Below are 20,984 nucleotides of genomic sequence, written 5' to 3' on the forward strand. Positions count from 1 at the left end.
GCATTCTGGAGATCCAGAAAAGTTCAGGAAACTTGGTCTTCCTCATTTTCTCCCATGCATACCTACATCTAAGCTTAAGTTGTGCTGTGAGGAGAAAACCCACGAATTTTAGCTGAAAATCTGCTAACACTGTGTTTCATATGGAAAGAGGGGAAAGCCTTGATGTGAAGTCTGAGATTACCAGCTCATTAGAAACGCACAGGGAATGAATGACTATACAAAATCACTGAATCTAACCAAACTGAGCTGTATTTTCCAGCGCTCCCAGACTCACCAGAGAATGCTGATGGGGTTTTTTTTTTCGCCAGGACCCTGTGCCTGTTCATCTCTACTTTTGTCACAAGACAGAGCAGAGCAATTCTTTTGCACTACCATCAGACAGAAAACTTATTTCCTTCACTATATACGGTTTGAATCCAAATTATCCCTTTTTAGTGCTTTTAATAGATATAGAAAATTAGGATCATTAGTCATCAGTATGAAGGCACTAAAAGTTCATTTCTTGTGTTTTGTTAGTCTTTGTCCACCTGTATTTCTACCTGTGAATTAGGAATGTTAGCTGCTTTGGGCAAAGCACCTGCACTAGTACAATCATTGTGCATCATCAGTCATAACCACTGAGGGATTTTTCGATAATCTAAAAAACGGAGCAAATATATAATTTCAACTGTATTGCTACACTGCTCTCTACCTTAAGCTAACCTTCTAGCTCTTCTGCTATAAATTTCTATTTCCAGATGAACCATTTCGTGGCAAAACACAATGGAATATGACCATAAGCTGGAAAAACTCGTAAAATGAGGGAATCATTCAGAAGAGAACAGCAGGTTGCTGAGGGTCTGTATGGGAAAGTTGCCAAGTTCTTTGCTTTGGACTACCTTGCAAGAAGCAGAGAAAGAAAATGGCTTGAGGTGTTTGAAACTGTAAAAATTTAAAATTTTCAAAGCCAAATTGCAGGAAAAGAAAACCAGTGCTGCAAACGCCAAGTGCCTTTTGTGACAGTTGCTATGTGCATCTTGAAACATCACAGCAGTTCTTCAGTATGTAACTGTTAACAAAATATTGTCTGCGCCAGGGAAGTAACTGCAGTGAAAAAAAGGAGACCTGAGGAATTTGGGGTTAACTGAGGATCAGTGACTCAAATAAAAGATAATCGGCCCTTGGCTGCTGAATCACAATGAACCCTCAGAGTACTAGAATGGCAAACCCCACAAATATTACATTATTGAATATGCAGATGTAGAAGTTTTTAAAGCTCTAAATATGTGATTTTTGAAGAATAAAATCACTTGATTTCCAAATGTCATTAATTTGATTGTAAGGAATTTGTGGCATTGCTTTTATAAGAAGACTATTTCAAAGCACATTCAGTTCCTTATGCACAGTTACCTTATTTATATAACATTTGTCTAGTGCTTTGACAATGTGAAGTGTTGTCCTAACATTAAGAAATAGTAGCACTATTACTCAAATAGACCCTTAAAGAGAGATTGAATTACCCCTCTAGTTTTACTTACTTCTTTAACATGAAGAAAATCTTTAGCCTCAAATGAGATGGCCATGCCTGGGACTGGAACATCGTCATCGTGAGCTGCACTGTACCCAACATTTGTCCGAACAGCAAATGCAACAGGTTTTGTCTGCAAAACAAAAGATAAACAGCATGAAGATTTCCCTCACAATCACACGTATATGTAGAAACATAGACACAGCAGACCGTTTCCACAAGTTATCTTTTTTAAAATCATAAAAATTACAGTGAACTCTCAAAGCATCCCTGTAAAACATCATGAAGCATCGAGTTTACTTACCTCAGTTGTTTAGTATCAACACATTCGATAGAATAAAAGATTTTTTTTTCTAGCTACTAGTGCTCTGAATTCATTTGGGATAAGTCAAGTCAGTAAATAGAAACCATCAACCAGTTGGCAGCCCATCTACTATGCTTAGCCTGCAGTTCTGTTGCTGTGCTTGCACAGAGCTAGAGGAGCATGTGCCAACCCTCAAATAGTCTTCAGGGAAATCACAAATTAGAAGGACTGGTGCCAGCAGTTGTCAGTGACCCCTAAGAAGACATCTCACAATAATGCCATTCTGAGAGCACAGTAATGTGCCCTCAGATCATCAGGTCATTACCAACTACCAGCCACAGAGAGATTTGCTGCTTCCCGTAATTGATACTACAACCTATACTGGTAGTTGATAACAAGATTTTCACAAGTTTTATGTTCAAGAAGCAGTTGCAGGACGTGTCAGTGGCTCCCCTCGCCCCACAGATGGCCACCAGCCTCTTGCACCCCACCAGGTGCTGACCACCTTTCTGCACAGACAGTAAAAGCTGCCATCCCACTCAGCCCAGCCTATAGCTATAGGGGCCACCTTCTTCTCAGAGGCAGAACCAGAATACCAGAGGACAACCTTGATTCTGGTTTATTCTACGTCAAGCAACACTTTGAGCTTGCTGTCCCAACACAGGGTATCACACAGTATCCCCAGGACCCACCATCATCCTACCCCAGGCTAAACTTTTAGCCAAGATCTTCCACGCTGCTCTAGTCTGAAGTCCCTGCATCTTAGGGCTGGTAAAATATTTTTAAAGACTGCATAATAGGGCTGGTAAAATATTTTTAAAGATGTGAGCCGAGTCTCAGATGTGCTCACGAGTGATTGAGGAAGGCATGACATAACTTTTCATCTTAAAATACACTGAAACTTTTACCAGACAATAATTTTAGCTTTATTAGCTGGTACCCATCATCACTTCGGCTTGGCTAAAAATATAGTACTTTTCTGAGATGACAGGCGAAAAAAAAAAAATAAAAAATCTCATTTCCTACATGAGGAATTGCTTCCATTTATTCTCAAAAAAGAGGATAAGAAAATGCATCCCCCTACTTTGTGACAGCAAACCCAAATACCTGAACCCAAAAATTGTCCTATATTTTTCTGATTACCAAAAATTTCTGATTACCTGCTCCATCCAGGATTACTCTGACAACTTGCATAGTGCTAGAGGACAGAAAACTCCCGCATTAGAATACCTGATAAAATAACAAGGGATATATAAAAATAATTCTAAAGACAATATCATACCACCTGGCTGGAAAAAGACAGTTGAAAATAAAGGGAGAGAAGGTTCCCTGTTGCTTAATTTATGTCTAATGTGCTGTAAAAGCCATAGGGTTCCAATAAAGCAGATTTTAAAACTCCCTAAATAGGCCTGTATTTGAATGAACTACCACAGTCAAACAATTTACATCTACGTGCACATTCTGGGAAGGCTCTTCAATTTAGAAGGAGAAACAATAAATTATTTCATAACAGTGGGGGCAAGAGAATCTTTGTATCCAGAAGTGAAACAGGCTGTTTCAACAGAAATAAATTCTGGAAGGGGACTGCAGAATGGGCTTCATGTTTATGTGGTATTCTGGATCTAAATATGTATTTGCACAAAGAGATGGTCAGGAAATTATTGGAGAAGGACTTCATCCCATCCATTCTTTCTTTCAGAATTACTGGAAAAATCTGAAGAATCTTAAGGCAGGTTAAGTGGAACTGAACTGAAACTGGTATCATTTAAACAGGCACTTTTAAAATGCCTACGGTCATGTCCTATGATCATGTAAAAAATAAAATTTGATGATTGATTTGATGATTCCTCCGCATCAATTTAAAAACCTTGCAGTGTTGACGCAGCATGGGTAACTCTACTTCCTAGCAGCTCAAATTCTTTTCCAGTTCAACTCCTCTACAGTTCTCTCAGTTGCTACAAGCACTCACAGAATCACAGAATGACATGGGGTTGGAAGGGACCTCTGAAGATCATCTAGTCCAATCCCTGCCAAAGCAGGTCCACCCAGAGCAGGTCCCACAGGAACGTGTCCAGGTGGGTTTGAATGTCTCCAGAGAAGGAGACTCCACCACCTCCCTGGGCAGCCTCTGCCAGGGCTCTGCCACCCTCACAGCAAAGAAGTTCCTCCTCATGTTTAGGTGGAACTTCCTATGTTCAAGTTTGTGCCCATTTCCTCTTGTCCTGTCCCTGGGCACCACTGAAAAAAGACCGGCCCCATCCTCCTGACACCCTCCCTTTCAGTATTTAGAGGTATTGATCAGATCCCCCCTCAGCCTTCTCTTCTCCAGACTAAAAAGCCCCAAGTCCCTCAGCCTCTCCTCGTAAGAGAGATGCTCCAGGCCCCTCATCATCTTTGTAGCCCTGTACCTCAGTTACCCTACATAAAAGACAACTAACTCTTACAGAACTAGGCACTCCACAAAGGAAAAAAAAAGTAGTCACACAGGCACTGAATTCAGTGACATCACGTATCTTCCTTAAAATTAAAAGATAAAATAAATTACTGGGTTTTAATATGCATATAAAACCCCATAACTTTTCTGAATTTAAAAATTACAGATTAACAGTGTCCATGCTTTCTGTGCCATTACTCATTTCAATACTGAAAATACAGATATGAATAAGCATTAAACTGTCAAATCTCCTAAACAATACTTCATCATTAAATACTACAGCATGGAATAAATCATTCATTGTTAACAATGATCTTTTAGTAAAAGCGTAGTAAACTGCCATTGTAGAAATGTATCTCAGAATAAGAATGGAAATATTAAGGAACAATCTCTGCCAAACACTGATAGAGGGGATAATATGTTTGCTTATCCATTCTCACATTTGTTATATCCTCTAGTGAATATAAAAAATGCTCAACAGAGTATTGTGAATTACTCCTAATAGTATCAGTGGATGAAAGACTTTAGGCTGACTAAAGACTTCAAAATCTCTGCTGCATTGCAACAAACAGACATTTTCAGCAAGTTTATGTCCTTGACATACTTCTTAGAAGTGATCTAAAATTTCCTATTAGAGGGCAACACCTGACTGCCCAAGAAAAAGAGAAAAAAAAGGAAACTACTCCATCTTAACATGAAAGAGAAGTAGCAGATAAAAAATCCTCTGTCATTTTCTGCTGTCAAAAAATTAATGTAAAATTCTGACTAGAAAAACAAAGCAGAACATTGAGCTACAGACATTCACACAAACGGTATGTCCCATTTTAGATACTTGTCGCACTGGTAGAAAGGGAAACTGAATTACCATGGGATTAGATTACAATAATTCATCTAATTGAATATTTAAAATTCAATTAATTAATTTACAAAAGTTAAATGTTACCCTTTTACACAAATAAATAATTCTGAAAGTTTCATAGAACTGGCAAATTGATTACTTTTTCTTTTCTCAAGCTACATTGTCTTGAACTAAAAAAATCCTGTTGTTATGTAATTAGGGCCTTATGTAAAAATTATATCTTTTTTTTAACTTATGCATATGTATATTTTAAAATATATCTAGCATTTGCTTACATACTCTACAGTTCTAAAATTAGACTGGGTCAAAGCAGTTAAGCACTTTCAGTTTGTTCTCTAAATCTCCATGAAAATGTGATGGCAGTTTAGCATTCAGTTAATCCACAGACTGGACTACAAGGACAGATGCTCCCAGATGTTAAACAGTTTAACATTTCATCTCTCTCAAGAGAAATAACACAGCCTGGAATAGTTCACTTATCTTCAGAATTAACATTTCCACCTTCTTTTCTTTTTTTCCCCAGTAAAAAAACCCAACATTCAACGTATCAAATAACTCCACGAGGAGAACAATAACCAGATCATGAACTCTACCATCATCTGCACTACTAGGGCAGCAGGGAACACACTCTGGAACGGGGTTCTTCATGAACCAATTTCAGCTCCTGATATAAACTGGGAAATAAGTCAATGAAAATCTATTCACAACCTGTTAAACCAGTTTTGGCTGTAGACTTTTGGTAACAAACATAAATTAAAGTAGGACAAGGGAGACACTACTTAATTTTTTTCATTTTCTGCCTGGATCTCACTTCTTCCATTTGGTTCACAAGTTATATTCACTTTATACATCTTCGTGCCAAACCTCATTACTAAGTCAATACGATTTACAGTATTATTATACTATGCTACTTATATTCCCTCACTCTTGTTTTTATGATTAACTTGTATTCAATGTATACACAGGCATTTGCACATTCTATCTGTCCCAGTCAGTTTAAACGAGTTAGCACCTGGCTGAATCTGTATTCGAGAAATATTCCACCCAATAGCAGGACAAAATAATACAATCTGTTTGCTAGTAATGGACTTAAAACATGACAGGACCCTTTTTTTCCTATAACTCATTTTAAACTTTTTGTGCTGTTTCATAAACCCACCGGATACAGCCTCTGGGGATTCCAGCCAAGGAGGGAAATTTTCTGACACAGAATTTGCTTACAGAACAGGTCATCTCCCTCACGGCCACTAATTTTGGGAATGCTGCTTGATAATCAAGGTATCTCTATGCCCCACCCACTACCAGAATGTAGAAAACAGAGCATTCTCCAAACGACTCTCATTTACACCTGAGGCTGTCCTATGTGCAGCAATGACTCCAGCGCTACTGAAATACCAGCAAGGCTTAAGGCTGCCTTTCCTTTCTTCAGCTGTAGGTGATCAAGATCTAGAGCCTCTGATCCATCTCATTTCTCACTCTATCACAGCATTCCCACAGCAGAGTTACACTGCACTGACACCCGCTGAGACACAACCAGAATGCTGATCAGAATGCATCTTTTATGAAGGCAATGGCAGCTAATCATAGAATCACAGAATGGTTAGAGTTGGAAGGGACCTTAAAGATCATGGAGTTCCAACCCCCTGCCCTGGGCAGGGACACCTCCCACCAGACCAGGTTGCTCCAAGCCCCATCCAGCCTGGCCTTGAACCCCTCCAGGGATGGGGCAGCCACAGCTTCTCTGGGCAACCTGTTCCAGTGTCTCACCACCCTCACAGCAAAGAATTTCTTCCTCATATCTAATCTAAATCTCCTCTCTTCCAGTTTAAAACCATTACCCCTTGTCCTGTCACTGCACTCCCTGACAAGGAGTCCCTCCCCAGCTCTCCTGTAGCTCCCTTCAGATATTGGAAGGCTACTCTAAGGTCTCCCCGGAGCCTTCTCTTCTCCAGGCTGAACAACCCCAGCTCTCTCAGCCTGTCCTCACAGCAGAGGTGCTCCATCCCCCTGATCAACTAAATCAAGAACTGCCTCAGAAAATTACTCCAGTCATCGTTTTGACGAAGTGCTTGTCAAAGTTGGCATCTGCGCTAAAGTTTGGAAAATTTGTCTCAGAAGTCGTCTCCTTCTCACTCTTGATACATAATGCTACACATCCTTCACCATATCCACTTTTCACAGATACCTGTAACGTTATCCTGAAAGCAAGGAATTCTTTTTCTCTTGGGTAATGAATATAATGGGTCTCTCTTGAAGCACTCCCAGGTTTGCAATCATGCGAATTTAAAACACCATACAATTCTTTTTTCAGCTGAGGAAAGATGATCCTACTACTACTTTTCAGTAGCAGATTTGGTAGGGAGTAAATATGTCAAACAATGCCCTACATTTAGCACTATTTCCACAAGAGCAGCCCTTGCACATAGTGTTTGGGCCATAAGCAATATTAATAACCCACACAGGACAAAGATCAATAGCCATGTGATGGCCTGGTAACTGCTGCCTTAAAATATGTCACTTTATTTTGCCCTGTTGTTGACTAAGAGTCAAATATACAAAAGCAAAAGCAGTTCAAAACCTAGATGTTTCACAGAACTACATGATTTCCATGATTATTTTTAAGATGTTTACAGTGGTAAGAAATATATACTGTCACAAAAAGCAGCTCAAGAATGGCAACATAAAGAAAAATAATAAAAGTACTTTCCTATTTTAAATTTTTTATTTTATACACTAACATATCACAGAATCACAGAATCTTCATGGTTGGAAGGGACCTTTGAGATCATCGAGTCCAACCACACACACACACAAAAAAAAAAAAAACCCCAACCCAACAATCCCAGGCACTAGAGCATGCCCTGAAGTGCCACGTCTACACCTTTCTTAAATCCCTCCAGGGATGGTGACTCCACCCCCTCCCTGGGCAGGCCCTTCCAGTGCCTGACCACCCTCTCATCCGTTCCACAACAAACAAAAATCCAACCCACCTGAGCACACAAACAATTCACGGGAAATTTGCATCCTAAATGCTGATTATTGCTGGAGCCTCATTCCAGGTAAGTAATAGTCTGATCTCTAAAAATAGCACCTGCTCAGCAATCTCATCACTAAGGAAGCAAGGACAATTCACGGATGTCCCGACAGAAAATTAGAGTATACCTGCTGTCACTAGAAGTGGCGATCAATAATATGACTTCCCAGCAAAGATTAGGCCTCCTTTTATTGGCATGGGTGTATGCATCAAACAGGTCTGGTAGCAAGACAGAGCTACAGAATAATTGAGGTTGGAAGGGACCCAGGCAGTCATCTAGTCCAACTCCTGCCTGAAGCAGGTCTGGATAGATCAGGCTGCTCAGGGCTGTGTCCAGGTGAGTCTTGAGCACCCCCAAGGACAGACACCACCACCTCTCTGTGCATCCTGCTCCAGCATTTGACACCTCTCATGGTGAAAAAAAACCACCAAAACCATACAGGAACTACGGTTCACTCATATATCCATGAGTGAGAGACATAAAAATCTATAACGGACAGCAAATACTGGATTTTATACTTCAGTACAAGGAAAATGATGTGTTATTACAACTGGAAACCACCAACTTAATTGTAGGTGGTCTGAAAAGAGGGGGTTTTTAACCACTGGGTTGGGGGCTTCTGTGGATGTGTGTGACACCCACTATTATTTCAGGTTAAGACAGCAGTTGTAATACTTCCTCGCAGCAGCCAGCACTGCCCCCGTAACCATCTAATGCCTGAGGCTCAAGTCCTGCCTTAGTGCCTCCCCATGCAAGGTGCTGTCAGCAGCTCTTCCAACAAAGTGGAGGAGCTGAAAAACAAAAGCACAGTGGGAGAAAAAAAACCACAATAAAATTGTAGTTAGTAAGTAGCAGCCCGAGTACAACGATGGTAAAATGACATTTAAACCCTTCTGAATTATTTAGGGGTTTGACAGCGTGGAGCTCTCCTGGGGGATTTGGGAGAGAAGCGTTCAGCCAGAACACGTAGTTCTGGAGCCAAACTTCATTACTGACCCAGGCACTGAGAAATGATTTGATCCGAGTACATTTTACCATCTATTTCCAAAACTAAGGCAACGTGAACTATGCCCAGCCATTACTTCTGCTTGCACTGCTACCTTAAAAGGGTTGGCTCACCAAATCCTTGTCTAGGAAACACAACTGCTGCTCTCTGGCACTCAACACTAACATGCACACTCCTGCAAGAGTGGCCAGCAAGGAGATGTCCCCATTGCACAAGCCACCACTGCGATCAGCCTTCCTCTCCTTCAGCTGCATGGAAACTCAGCTACTAAAGCTCAAGTGGGATCTTCCTTAAGATTGAGGCCCATTGGTGAAATTCACTGAGGAAATCCATGAATCTTTCCAGTTCTTGGTATCTCTGCTACAGCAATGCCTGCTCTCAGTGTTAAAGAAGGAAAGTTTAACGCATCCAGCTGGTACAAAAGAGAGTCACAGAATCATAGAATCGTCTAGGTTGGAAGAGACCCTTGAGATCATCGAGTCCAACCATCAACCCCCCTCTCCAAAGTCCTCCCCTACACCATATCCCCCAACACCACATCTGAACGACTCTTAAACACATTCAGGGATGGGGACTCAACCCCCTCCCTGGGCAGCCTGTTCCAGTGTCTGACCACTCTTTCTGGGAAGAATTGTTTCCTAATGTCCCGTCTAAACCTACCCTGTTGCAGCTTGAAGCCATTCCCTCTTGTTCTAAGAGTCTGCCAGATCCATTTTTTCCTTAACAATAGGTAGGCTTAAGAGAATTTTTTTTTTTATCCTCTTGTACTCTCTAGAGGTACTTTTGTTACTATTTTAGCTCATCTTCACACACATCTTCAAAGTCATGCTTCCTACTTCCTTTTACGAAACCGTATTTGAAGAGAGTCACCGATGTCGGTTTACATTCAGCTCAGGAGGCAGCAGAGACTGAAATAGCCTCAGTGACGCAAATGGAGCTTTCTCATATGAGCGGGGTCTTTTCTTTTTTTTTTTGTTTTTATTAGAGCCTAATGCCAAAACTCCTCGGTGGCCGTGTGTCGTCTGCGTGCAAGTGTGCCAGAAAGGTGGCTCTTCGGTACCACCCACTCGGGGAGTTAACGGGAACAACTGGAAACAGGCAGAGCTGGAGAAGACTGTTTGTGCTTACTGAAAACATGCTTATTCTGGCAGCAAAAGCCAGCAGATGAAAACTGTCATTTGCAATAAAAATACCGTGCTGGGATTTCAAGTTATTTTTTTTTTTTCAATGTCACAAATGAGGACATTTTATGCTTATGAGACATTTCAAGCTTATGAGACAGCATTTTAGTAGATCTTATCTTTTTGGCTAAACCGAGGTTCACATAGAGAAAAGATCTACAGCTAGATTTTCAGGCTATTCACAAACAAAAATTCTCCAAGAAAAGCATAAATCCGTGACACAGAATGCTAGAGCAAACACAAAATAAATCAACAATGCAATGGTTGGTTGAAAATGCAGATACTATTAGAAAAAGCTCTTGAAAAAAAAGGCATATAATTGAAAATGCTACTTAAGTCAGTATTATGAATTAATTATTCATTATTATGCATGCAAGTTTTATTGCTAGTTCCAATATTTAAATAATTTTGCACCTCATTTTTTCAATTGGATTATAAGTCTCTATGACTGCTAGAGCCAAAGGTTAATACTGCTAAAATTTTTCACTTTTACATCATGTTAGGCATTTGTTTTTTTAAGAAACTATGCCAAAAAACTCTTCCTTTATTAGAAACATAAGTTTTGTAGCTAGACCGCTCTATTTCCAGGGGTTATATGAATATACATATTCCAAGGATGATATTTAAGAGTTTGAAAAGTCAAATGTTACATTAGCTCTTAACTAATATGCTGAAAAACACCTGAGAAGTTATTTCAGCACATGATAAACACTACAACTTATTAGATGTGCCTGTCCCCTTTGTGTGATTACATTTTATGGCCAAAGCTTTTGCTATCCTACTCTTCAACTGAGTACCTACTGTTTCTGTAGGTCTTGCACTATCTGAGATACTTCTCGTATTTAAATTCAAATGGGATCTCTACTGCAAATCTCCTTGACAGCCTAAATAAAGATTACAGAAATTATAACACATAGCATATAGATTTAAAGCTGTGCTAAAAGAACAGTCATTAAAGTTGAAAATTAAACATCCCAAACTTAGGAAAAGGGAAAATGGAAGTCCCTTTAACTTAGGGGAACGGTGGTATCTTTAACTTAGCCCTCATTATGTACAGTATTATGGTACAAGCATTAACTTCATCATCACACATTTCCCCCCACCCCAGTACTAGATCTTACTTACATGCAGGATGGATGTCCCCTCGGGATAGTTCAAGAATTTATGAAGCACAAGGAGATATCTATAGTATCCTATACTCCTCTGATGGATTACCTTCTGCCATCAAAGAGTTCGGCTCTCCCAGTTCAACATAAAAAGGCAAGCAGTCTCTAAGGGATGATTTATCTTTTTTAAAATGGCATGAATCACCATGAATCACCTTTTGCCTCTCTCTGTCCCGCAAGTAGGGAACTAAAGCACTGATCCCTAGTTGTCCAGGAATAATGAATCCTAGCCACTCCTCAGTGTTATGGATGAAAGGTTTCTTAAACTTATCACTCAATATCACTCAGACAGCTTCTGCCCCACAAACCCAAACGATCATTCGAGAACAGAATACTCTTCTTAATATGCAATATCCCCACCCCTGGAGATATTCAAGGAGAGGCTCGACGAGGCCCTGGGCAACCTGGTCTAGTTGGGGGTGTCCCAAGATCATTTGAGAACAGAATACTCCTCTTAATATGCAATATCCCCATCCCTGGAGATATTCAAGGAGAGGCTTGACGAGGCCCTGGGCAACCTGGTCTAGTTGGGGGTGTCCCTGCTGACTGCGGGGGGGTCGGACTAGATGGCCTTTGGAGGTCCCTTCCAGCCTGGACAATTCTATGATTCTATGAATAACCACAGCACTGGGCCACAACAAGGAAGAGAACAAGAAGAAAGAAAAAAAATACTCAACAGCTGCTTGTTAAATACAATATGTATAATATTATATGGTAAAGTCTATAGTATTATATATCTGCACAGGAAGGAAACTTAAGCTAACACAAACCACCTTACATCTTTCGTTTTCTAGCTCTAGAACACCTGGCATTGTATCCTTAGTTTGGGGTTTTTTACTTTAAATTTGTGCGTGTACGTAAAATTTTCTATGCTTACATAAAACAAACAGCAAAAAGATCCCTTAAGTAATACATTTCTAGTGTCACGCTGACATTTTCATACACCATCAATACGACTGAAACCTTTATATCCACTGCCAAAAACCTCTTGCAACTTGAACTGCAGAATTAGCAGACTACAAATGGTTTAATATTCTGTAAGAGGAACAGCACTAGAGTTCAGGCACACTTTGGCTGTGCTCTTCTCCAATGTTTGCTGAAAGCAGAACTGTGAGACTTGGGAACCAGAGCTATTTAAAGCAAAGCTAATCAGAAACATAGTTTTATCTGAAATTTTTTTAAATAAAATTTACTTGAAGATGATTAGAAGCATGAAAAATATTAGGCCACATATTATTTTGGCAGAAGGACAAACAAAAGAAGAACTTTTATCTGAAATTTTTAATTTAATAAAATTTACTTGAAGATGATTGGAAGCATGAAAAATATTAGGCCACATATTATTTTGGCAGAAGGACAAACAAAAGAAGAATAAAACCTGTGTCACTAACTTCCTCTATTATAATCCTCCTCTACCTTTGTAATCCTCCTTTTGCCCTTTGGGCAAAAATGCACACCTTGAGTCCTCTGCCTGGCCATCACTGGGGCACCAGAGAGTGCTCCCCCCTTCCCCTTCTCTTTCCATGGAAGAGTTCCCAAAAGCTTTAGCACCAGCAGAGCTGCTGTTGTACTGCACTTCTCCTGCCCCATTATAGGAAGAGTCACGGCCTTGCCCATATGTTCTGGAGACCCCTTTTGCCAGAAAGATCCTCCAAAAATGTATAAGTTAGAGCAGTACTGGGGCTTCTCTGACACAAGCCAGGACCCAGCCAGGATCATGCGGGGAGAAGCCAACATAAGAGTGGCTAAAAGCCAGGCTCTGGGCTCTTCTTCGCCTGAGCTGTGCCAAGAGCAGCCCATCATCAGAGCCTAAAGATTTATAGATTTATGAGAGTTCTCATCTTATTCCTGTCCAAAACCCACTCTCTCACAGTAACACGCTATATACGGAATTACTTCTCTTTAATATTTCCTAATATTCTTATTTACTTTTCCTTAAGACATCTCATTTGGATTCCTTGCTCGGAGCACACGATAAAACAGGTTTCCTGGTGGGTGTATGAGATGCAAGAGTGAAGTGCTGTGATGATGATATCCTTACAGAATAGATTATACAGCTGGTGCACAGCTAGTCATCTAGCCAGCAGATGAAACACTAGCTGGCAACAAACCTTACTCTTATTATAGCCATAGAACTGCGAAGGTTTAATTCCAGGTTGGATGCAGCAAGAGTTATTACAAAAAAGCATGAAATAAAGTGTCATAGAATTGTAACAATTTTCTTTTCGTAAGAAAAAGAGACATGGCATCAAAATGCAAAGTGGCAGTAAGAATTCTAATTTGTGTTTCTACACATTTTTAATTTACTCTTTTCAGCTCAGTGGAGGGAATTTTCTGTGGGTATGCAGGAACGTAGCTCCTTAGGCTGAACCAAAGCAAGTGGAGCAGCCCACGCTCAGCCTTAGCAGGGAATCAACCAGAGCAAGAAAATACCTGTATGATACAGCTGGCTGTCTACACACAGCTATCTTATCCACAGGCAACAGGCACTACACATACTAGCATCTTATTCATAAGCAGCTGTCATTTACACACTCCACATTCCACAGGGCTTAACCTGTTGCCCTGTTTACAGGTTCTCCTGGGAAGGCCTCCTCCCCTCCAATCCCCAAAGTGTCTTGACCTTTATTTTTTTAGGGCTTAGTTTAGAGTAGGGTAGATGGTTGGACTTGATGATCCCAAGGGTCTCTTCCAACCTGAATGATTCTATGATTCTATATTAGAGAAACCCAAAATTTAGTTTCTTTCTCATCATCACATACCGTAGAGGAGAGAACACCCAGAGGAAGACGAGGATGCTCACCAGGGGACCCCATCACTTATTTCTCCAGCTGGCCAATGGCAGTTTCCCCTTACCTTTTTTCCCCCTCTCTCCTCTGTTTTTTTGTTTTGTTTTATTCCTTTCCCCCTTATTTTCCCCCCAAATACCTTTCTCTATAAAGAGTTATAGTTAACGTTAATGTCATTAACAGTTAATGTCATTAACTATGGATCTGGTGATACAGCTTTGTGCCTTACATAGGCCACCTCAATACCCTTGGTACATCTATGATGTAAGGCCACCTCAATACCCTTGGTACATCTATGCCATTTACATGCAATACAAAGAATTAGTGAACAGCAAATGTGGTTTGCTAATGTATACTTTAAAGCTTCTAAAAGAATAACTTTAAAATTCTATATTTTTCCTTTAATATCAAAATTATATAAAACACTTGGCTATACTCAAAGGAGATCTGCAATCCTTTTTGAATTGCTGGTAGTCAACCAGAAGGTTGTAAATGGCCGTTATGGCATAACTCATGTACACGAAGGGATATTGGGGATACAGGAGAACAGATGGTAGAATTCTGCTCTTTATTTATTTTTTTTTTTTAATTTAAATGAATTTTATTAATAGCTATATTGTATTTCCCTATTTGCTTAAAGAAATTAAGACTGGAGTCAAGCTTAAAAGTAGAATATTGAGCTGCAATGCTGTTAAACATTCTACTTTTGTAAATAAAACCTGTTTAAAAGAATGGAGAAACAACATAAAATCAATAGGTATTATGTAAATAATATATTTTAATCTTGTTTTACATTTGTATTTCATCACAAAGAAATACTTTTCTTTGCTAGTGTGAATACCTTTAAATTGGTTCATTGGTACCAAACGCAAGATTTCTAGTACTTGTTTTTATGGCTTTGTTCATTTTTTGAGTCAGACATCAGAAGACAAAAGCATGTCTTACTGGTTTCTATCTAAAATTAATCCTTTTCTGCACAATGGAAATAAAAACTACTTAAAATGAATAAATATAAACACAATATTAACTTTATGTAGTTTTGTAATTTTTATATTTAATGCAATATTAGCTAAAGTTTTAAAATACTAAATGTAAAATAACACTTATTTAATAGTGTGTGATACAATGATGGGATTTATAAAGGTCGGTTTCACGTGAAACAATGCAGATTGTGTACCTAATTAATCAGCATCCTTTCATTTGTTAAAAACTGAAGACAACTAACTCATCTGTTTACATATCTCTAAACAATTTACACAAATTTTTTGTTGTCACTTTGCATTCTGAGCAATATACATAACAAAAATCGTATCTTAATTAAAAAAAGAGTTGTGTGATAGTTTGCATAATTAGAATTTACATGAAGGAGATAGCATTTTATGGGAATGGAACAAAAGATGCTGCCTAGCATAGCAAATACGCAGACCTTCTCTAAGGTTCAGAATGCACTGTGACATAGCCCCTCAAAAGTCTCTGATTTAAGGCTAAAATTAAGAAGGAAAAAAAAAAGTGAATAGAAAAAAGGAAGGGAAACGGAAGAGACACAAGCAATCAAGCCTGGAGAAGATGATAAGGGTTTTACTTGAACAATTACCAATCATATAAAGATAGAACATTGTCTTACTGGCATATTTAAACTATGTAGAGATTTACTGAGAACAGAACCAAGTGGGGTAAGAGCAACACCTTTGAATGTTCTGGAAAGCACAAGTGCAGAAAACAAAATAAAAGGGGCTTTTGTAGGTTTGTTTGTAACCAATTGGTAGAAACGGTTTAAAAACATGAACGTGGAGAGAAACAAGTGCTCGTGAAATGGAAAAACCCACCATCTCACCAAAACTCCTTTCCTCACCAGGAAAGACTGTCAACAGGAGAATGCCATGGTCTCTGAGAAAGCAGATTTTAATGTACTTTCAGTGTATTCTCAAGTATAACTGCCTCCCATGGGAAGCAGTTCTCAAGGAAAAAATTAGTTCAGGAAAGTGACAGGTCCTCAGTGAAATAATATTAAGGGCACAAGCACAAAATAACCTATATGAAAAAAAGACAGAAAGTACAAAACCTGAAACGTAGGAAAAAATGTTAAAGGGGAAATGAATATGAATAGAATAGAACCAACAAATAGGGGGAAGAACCTGGTATAAAATTGTATACAATTAGTTAGCAATATAAAAATATTTTTTCCTCCTGCTTTTAATGTATATTAATAGTATAATGTGGATCAAGAAAAGAGTTCTCTCACCCAAAGGAAGAATCTAAAAATCTATATACCTGACAAAGCAGATATACCATGTATATCTGTTTCAGTCTTCAATTTTTAAAAAGTTCATTATTACTACATAATTAAAGGAGGAAAAAAGCCCAACAAAATCCGAACCAACCAACGAAAAAAACCAAAACCCCGCAAAACACCCTGATGATGAAGGAGTAAAAATTTACAGGTAGAGAAAGAAAAGCAGAGGTGAGACAGAAGTTTAATTATATTCCAGCTATAGCATAATGCTCTGGTGATCTTTGAGCCATAGTAAGTGGGGGAAAAAGACACTATGACAAATGGAAAAACAGTCCAGCCAATTTGAGTTTCTGGAAGAACATAATTAAAATACAAACCTTATGCAGAGGAAGCACAAGATAACAAGGAAAACCTCTATAACAAAATACGTCTCACAGTCCTAACTTCTTTCCATAGGAGAATACCCAGACACCAGAGCATCCTCGCTCTGCTGGGCTGACTGATGCTCTGAACTTTGCTCCTCCAATAGTCTCCCAAGAAAGCTCTGAAAGTATTGTCGAAATAAGGGGACTGCACAACGGACTGGAAAAGTTAATGGCAGGTTGCTAGAAAATATGGAAGATGGATTAATTCATTTTGTGCAGCTTTATGTCCCTTGTCCATTACAATTCAGTATTTCTATTAACTATTTGGATGATGGGATACAGTCTCCTTCTTAAATTTCGAAGTGATACTGAACTGAGAGAAACTGAAAGAGCAGTAGAAGAAAGTAGGAAGACTTCAAAACTGTCTTTCTAAACTGGAGGAATGATCCACATGAAAAATAAACCGCTATTTAATCAGGCAAGTTGCAGATACCCAGACAGCACTCATCAACTCTGCAAGTAAGACATGTTTAACTGTCTTGACAGTTGTCCTAATGACAGGATTTAAGGACTGGATCATTATTCGAAGGGACTGTCATACACGTGTGGAGGACAGCACCCCATGGAGGATGATCAGTGAGGGACTGGGGCCTCACTTAGCACATGCTGCACCATCTCAGGCAAGAGCTTCAAGAGAGTGTAGGAAGAAGACAAATGTTTTGGACAGGCTCAGCAATGGTGATTAGAGGTGCAGAGAACAGCATGAAGAACATAAAAACATTATTTATTTTTTTTAACTCCCATAGGTTTTCAGAAGTTACCCAAATACCTATAAGGAATTGTTTAGCTACAGCTCATCCTCATATGAGTTGATAGGGAACAGACTTCTTGGGAATGCCTTGCGATCTCTTTAAGTCTTCATTTTATTTTAGCGTGTGATCTCTTGCACATTTACATAAGTTTATTTTAAAAAAACAAAAGATGTCAGTCTTATTAAACTCATTTAATTTTAGACGTTATCTGCAGTCTTTGCCACCTATTATGTCAAAAGTGTGATCATTTAACACTACTTAAATATATATATATAAAAAAAAAGAAATAAAAAAGAACAAGAGAAAAAAACCCACAAAGGTGACGTCAACCACCAGGCAATGGACTGCAGAACTTTATATTTGCAAAACACTTAACCTCTCTCTCTGTTTCACTACTTCCACTTGCTTGGTCAAATTCATGCTGGACTTCACAGAGCCACCAGCACAGCTGATCTGTTCTCTCTTGCATATCTTATACTTTTGTTTTCTATGAACAGAGGTATTTCTAGTAAATAATTTTTTACCTGCTATTTGTCCCCAAGGCAAATAGACAGGCTCTATATACATATAGAGCCATATATTGAGTGAATTAGTTATCCTTTTCTGGTACTCTATAAACTCCTCATGTGGTTATTAATGTGGCATCTAAGTGCTATATATTAAAATTCATAAAAGCATTCATATGCAGCTCACAATGCCATTATGCAGGCAGGGAGAGAAGCATAAAAAAAGACTAAACCCAAAGTAACAGAAGGAAAGATTTTTTTTTTCTTGGATCCTAAAAGAGACAAGGTGGAGTTTATTTCAACCAAAAACGTTAGTTAAGTTGCTGGGCAGAAAACAAGCCTTAAAGAAAAGGCCAACCTTACTCAGGGCAGCAGCCACCTTTCTCATTTTGAGTCTTCTCAATTTCATGAAGTCCTTTGCTCTAGTTTTATTTTTAAGGAGTTTTCATCACTTCTAGACAACCCAGGTCATGAGACTTTACTGACAGAGAGACTTAACTTCTAGGTGGTACGGCAGCTTGGAGAGAAGATATGGAAAGGGAGGGATCACATGCAAGGGTTCTGGATGCCCCCAGTGTCACTAAGCAGTTTCCCAGATATAAAAAAATAGTATGTATTACTATCGCTTTTCTTTAATACATGAAAGGTTTGTGTTCTGTATGAAAAGGAGTAGAGAGAAATAGTGGTGTGCTGCCTCAACGGTCAAACAAAAGGCTCTAGATATATTTAAACATGTCTCCAGATGACACAGTCCACACCACCACAGTTTACACCAAAAGGTACTTCTGCCTGCGCCGGCATAGCCCCAGAGTATGACTAAGTTTTGGTTAAATAAAACTGTAAGCAGGTAACTTGGAGAACTAGTTACCGTTTATGAGAACACACGGGAAAACGGCGAAGAAAGGAAGGCAAGAAAATGTAGGAGCACTTGGGCATCTTTTGCCATTGGAGAAATGGCATGTTAACTTCCAGCACCAAGATTGGCTGTAGGTAAAGGACAGCACCCTGCCTCGCGTGTGAGGCTGTCCCAAAGGCTGAGAGGTGTGGGAGGACATAAGCCTTGGTGGGAAGCACAGGCCACGATCCCTGACCCTGTGGGGAAAAGGGTTAGATTCATGCTGAAGAGATAGTCCCCTCCAGGGACATGCAGGGAGCAACCCACAGAGAGGAAATGTTGCTCTGCAGTAGTTCAGGTCTGGAAGCAACTTGTTGAGACACAGAAAGCGTGGAAAAAGGTCCATAAAGCCCTCCTTGATCCCGCAAAGTAAGGGGGCTGCCCGTGTTTGTAGGGAAGATAAACAGATGAAGCCGACCATGATGGTGGCAGGTGTATCTGTGAGCAGAAAGGTCACAAAAAGGCAGAAACAAAGTGGGAACTATGTCAGGAGATGGAAGCTCAGAGGAGCCCAGAAGAACAGCCAGACATCCTGGATCGCTGAACCCATAGGACATTACCAAGAAGTTAAGGTTAGTATTCAGCCCTGCCCCCACATTCAACCCACAAACCCTAAGGCACAGAGGGTCCTACAGCAGTCCTACAGCAAACAGACAGTGCAGTAATTTCAACACCCAGACTGCCAAGAAATGGGCAGGGAGAAGGACAAGAGATGTGAACAAGGTGGTACTCCAGAGGGGGCATTTTGTTTCAGGATTATCTGCCGCAGGGAAGCTAACATGGGGAGGTCAGGTAACCAGGCCTTGGTCGCCATGGGACAGACAAGGAACTGTTAGAACTTGCTGATCCAAAGCTTTTCACACCCACCAGAAATGTGACATTCAAAACACCCTGAGGACTGACGAAACTGTCACAGAGGGAAAAGAAACAAATAAAAAGGCAAAGAAGAGAAAAGAAGAGAGACAGCCTAAACTGTGAAAGAGGATGTTGGGAGGGAAATTTGTGGGACACTGTTCTGTCACTTGTCTTTGGGAAATTTGTGAGACACTGTTCACAGAATCACAGAATCTTTATGGTTAGAAGGGACCTTTGAGATCATCGAGCCCAACCACAAAACAAACAAACAAAAAATATCAAAAAAACCCAACACTACACCCACCCACAAACAGACACAACCCAAGAATCTCAGGCACTAGAGCATGCCACGGTCTTAAAATTTTATCATTCAGTTAGAATTTCAGCTTTCTTTAAAATAAATAAATACATAAAAAATTTAAAGCCAATAAAGCTAATACTCTTGTCCTTACAATTGTGAAAGAAGGCTTGAAAATATTTCCCAAACCTTGCCTAAAGGCTCAGAAACTTGGTAGTGCACTTCATAAATGACATTGATTTTAGTCCTCAGCTCGTGACTTCTTGAGGTCTGCAACTAGGGACACGGCATGTACTTCTCTGATCGTTTTCCCCCCATTTCTTTCCTTCCTTCATTACCACTTTATCACAAACTATGCTTCTTGAATCTCCTGTGTTTTGCTGGTTTGAGGTTCTTGGGTGTTTTCTCCTTCCTCTGTCACAAAGGGCACTTGCCACCTCCTACAGAATCACAGAATCGTCACAGTTGGAAAGGATCTTTGAGATCGAGTCCAACCACAAAACAAACAAACAAACAAAAACCACAAACAGACACAAACCAACCCAACAATCTCGGGCACAAGAGCATGCCCTGAAGTGCCACGTCTACACCTTTCTTAAATCCCTCCAGGGATGGTGACTCCACTACCTCCCTGGGCAGGCCCTTCCAGGGCCTGACCACCCTCTCAGGAAAGTCATTCTTCCCAATATCTCATCTAAACCTCCCCTGCCCCAACTTCAGACCATTTCCTCTGCTCCTG

General features: G+C 39.7%; 1 protein-coding gene across 1 annotated transcript in view; it reads right to left on the reverse strand.

The window, feature by feature from the left end:
• The window catches only part of CACNB2 (calcium channel, voltage-dependent, beta 2 subunit), a 102,981-nt gene that overhangs the window by 48,362 nt on the left and 33,635 nt on the right, over positions 1 to 20,984 (reverse strand). Inside the window, exon 3 of the mRNA XM_014946106.1 lies at positions 1,518 to 1,640. Within this exon, the coding sequence (XP_014801592.1) occupies positions 1,518 to 1,640 (123 nt within the window). The remainder of the gene's footprint in view (positions 1 to 1,517; positions 1,641 to 20,984) is intronic.

The sequence above is a fragment of the Calidris pugnax genome, unplaced genomic scaffold (genome assembly GCF_001431845.1).
Source record: "Calidris pugnax isolate Ruff unplaced genomic scaffold, ASM143184v1 scaffold19, whole genome shotgun sequence".
Taxonomy (NCBI): domain Eukaryota; kingdom Metazoa; phylum Chordata; class Aves; order Charadriiformes; family Scolopacidae; genus Calidris; species Calidris pugnax.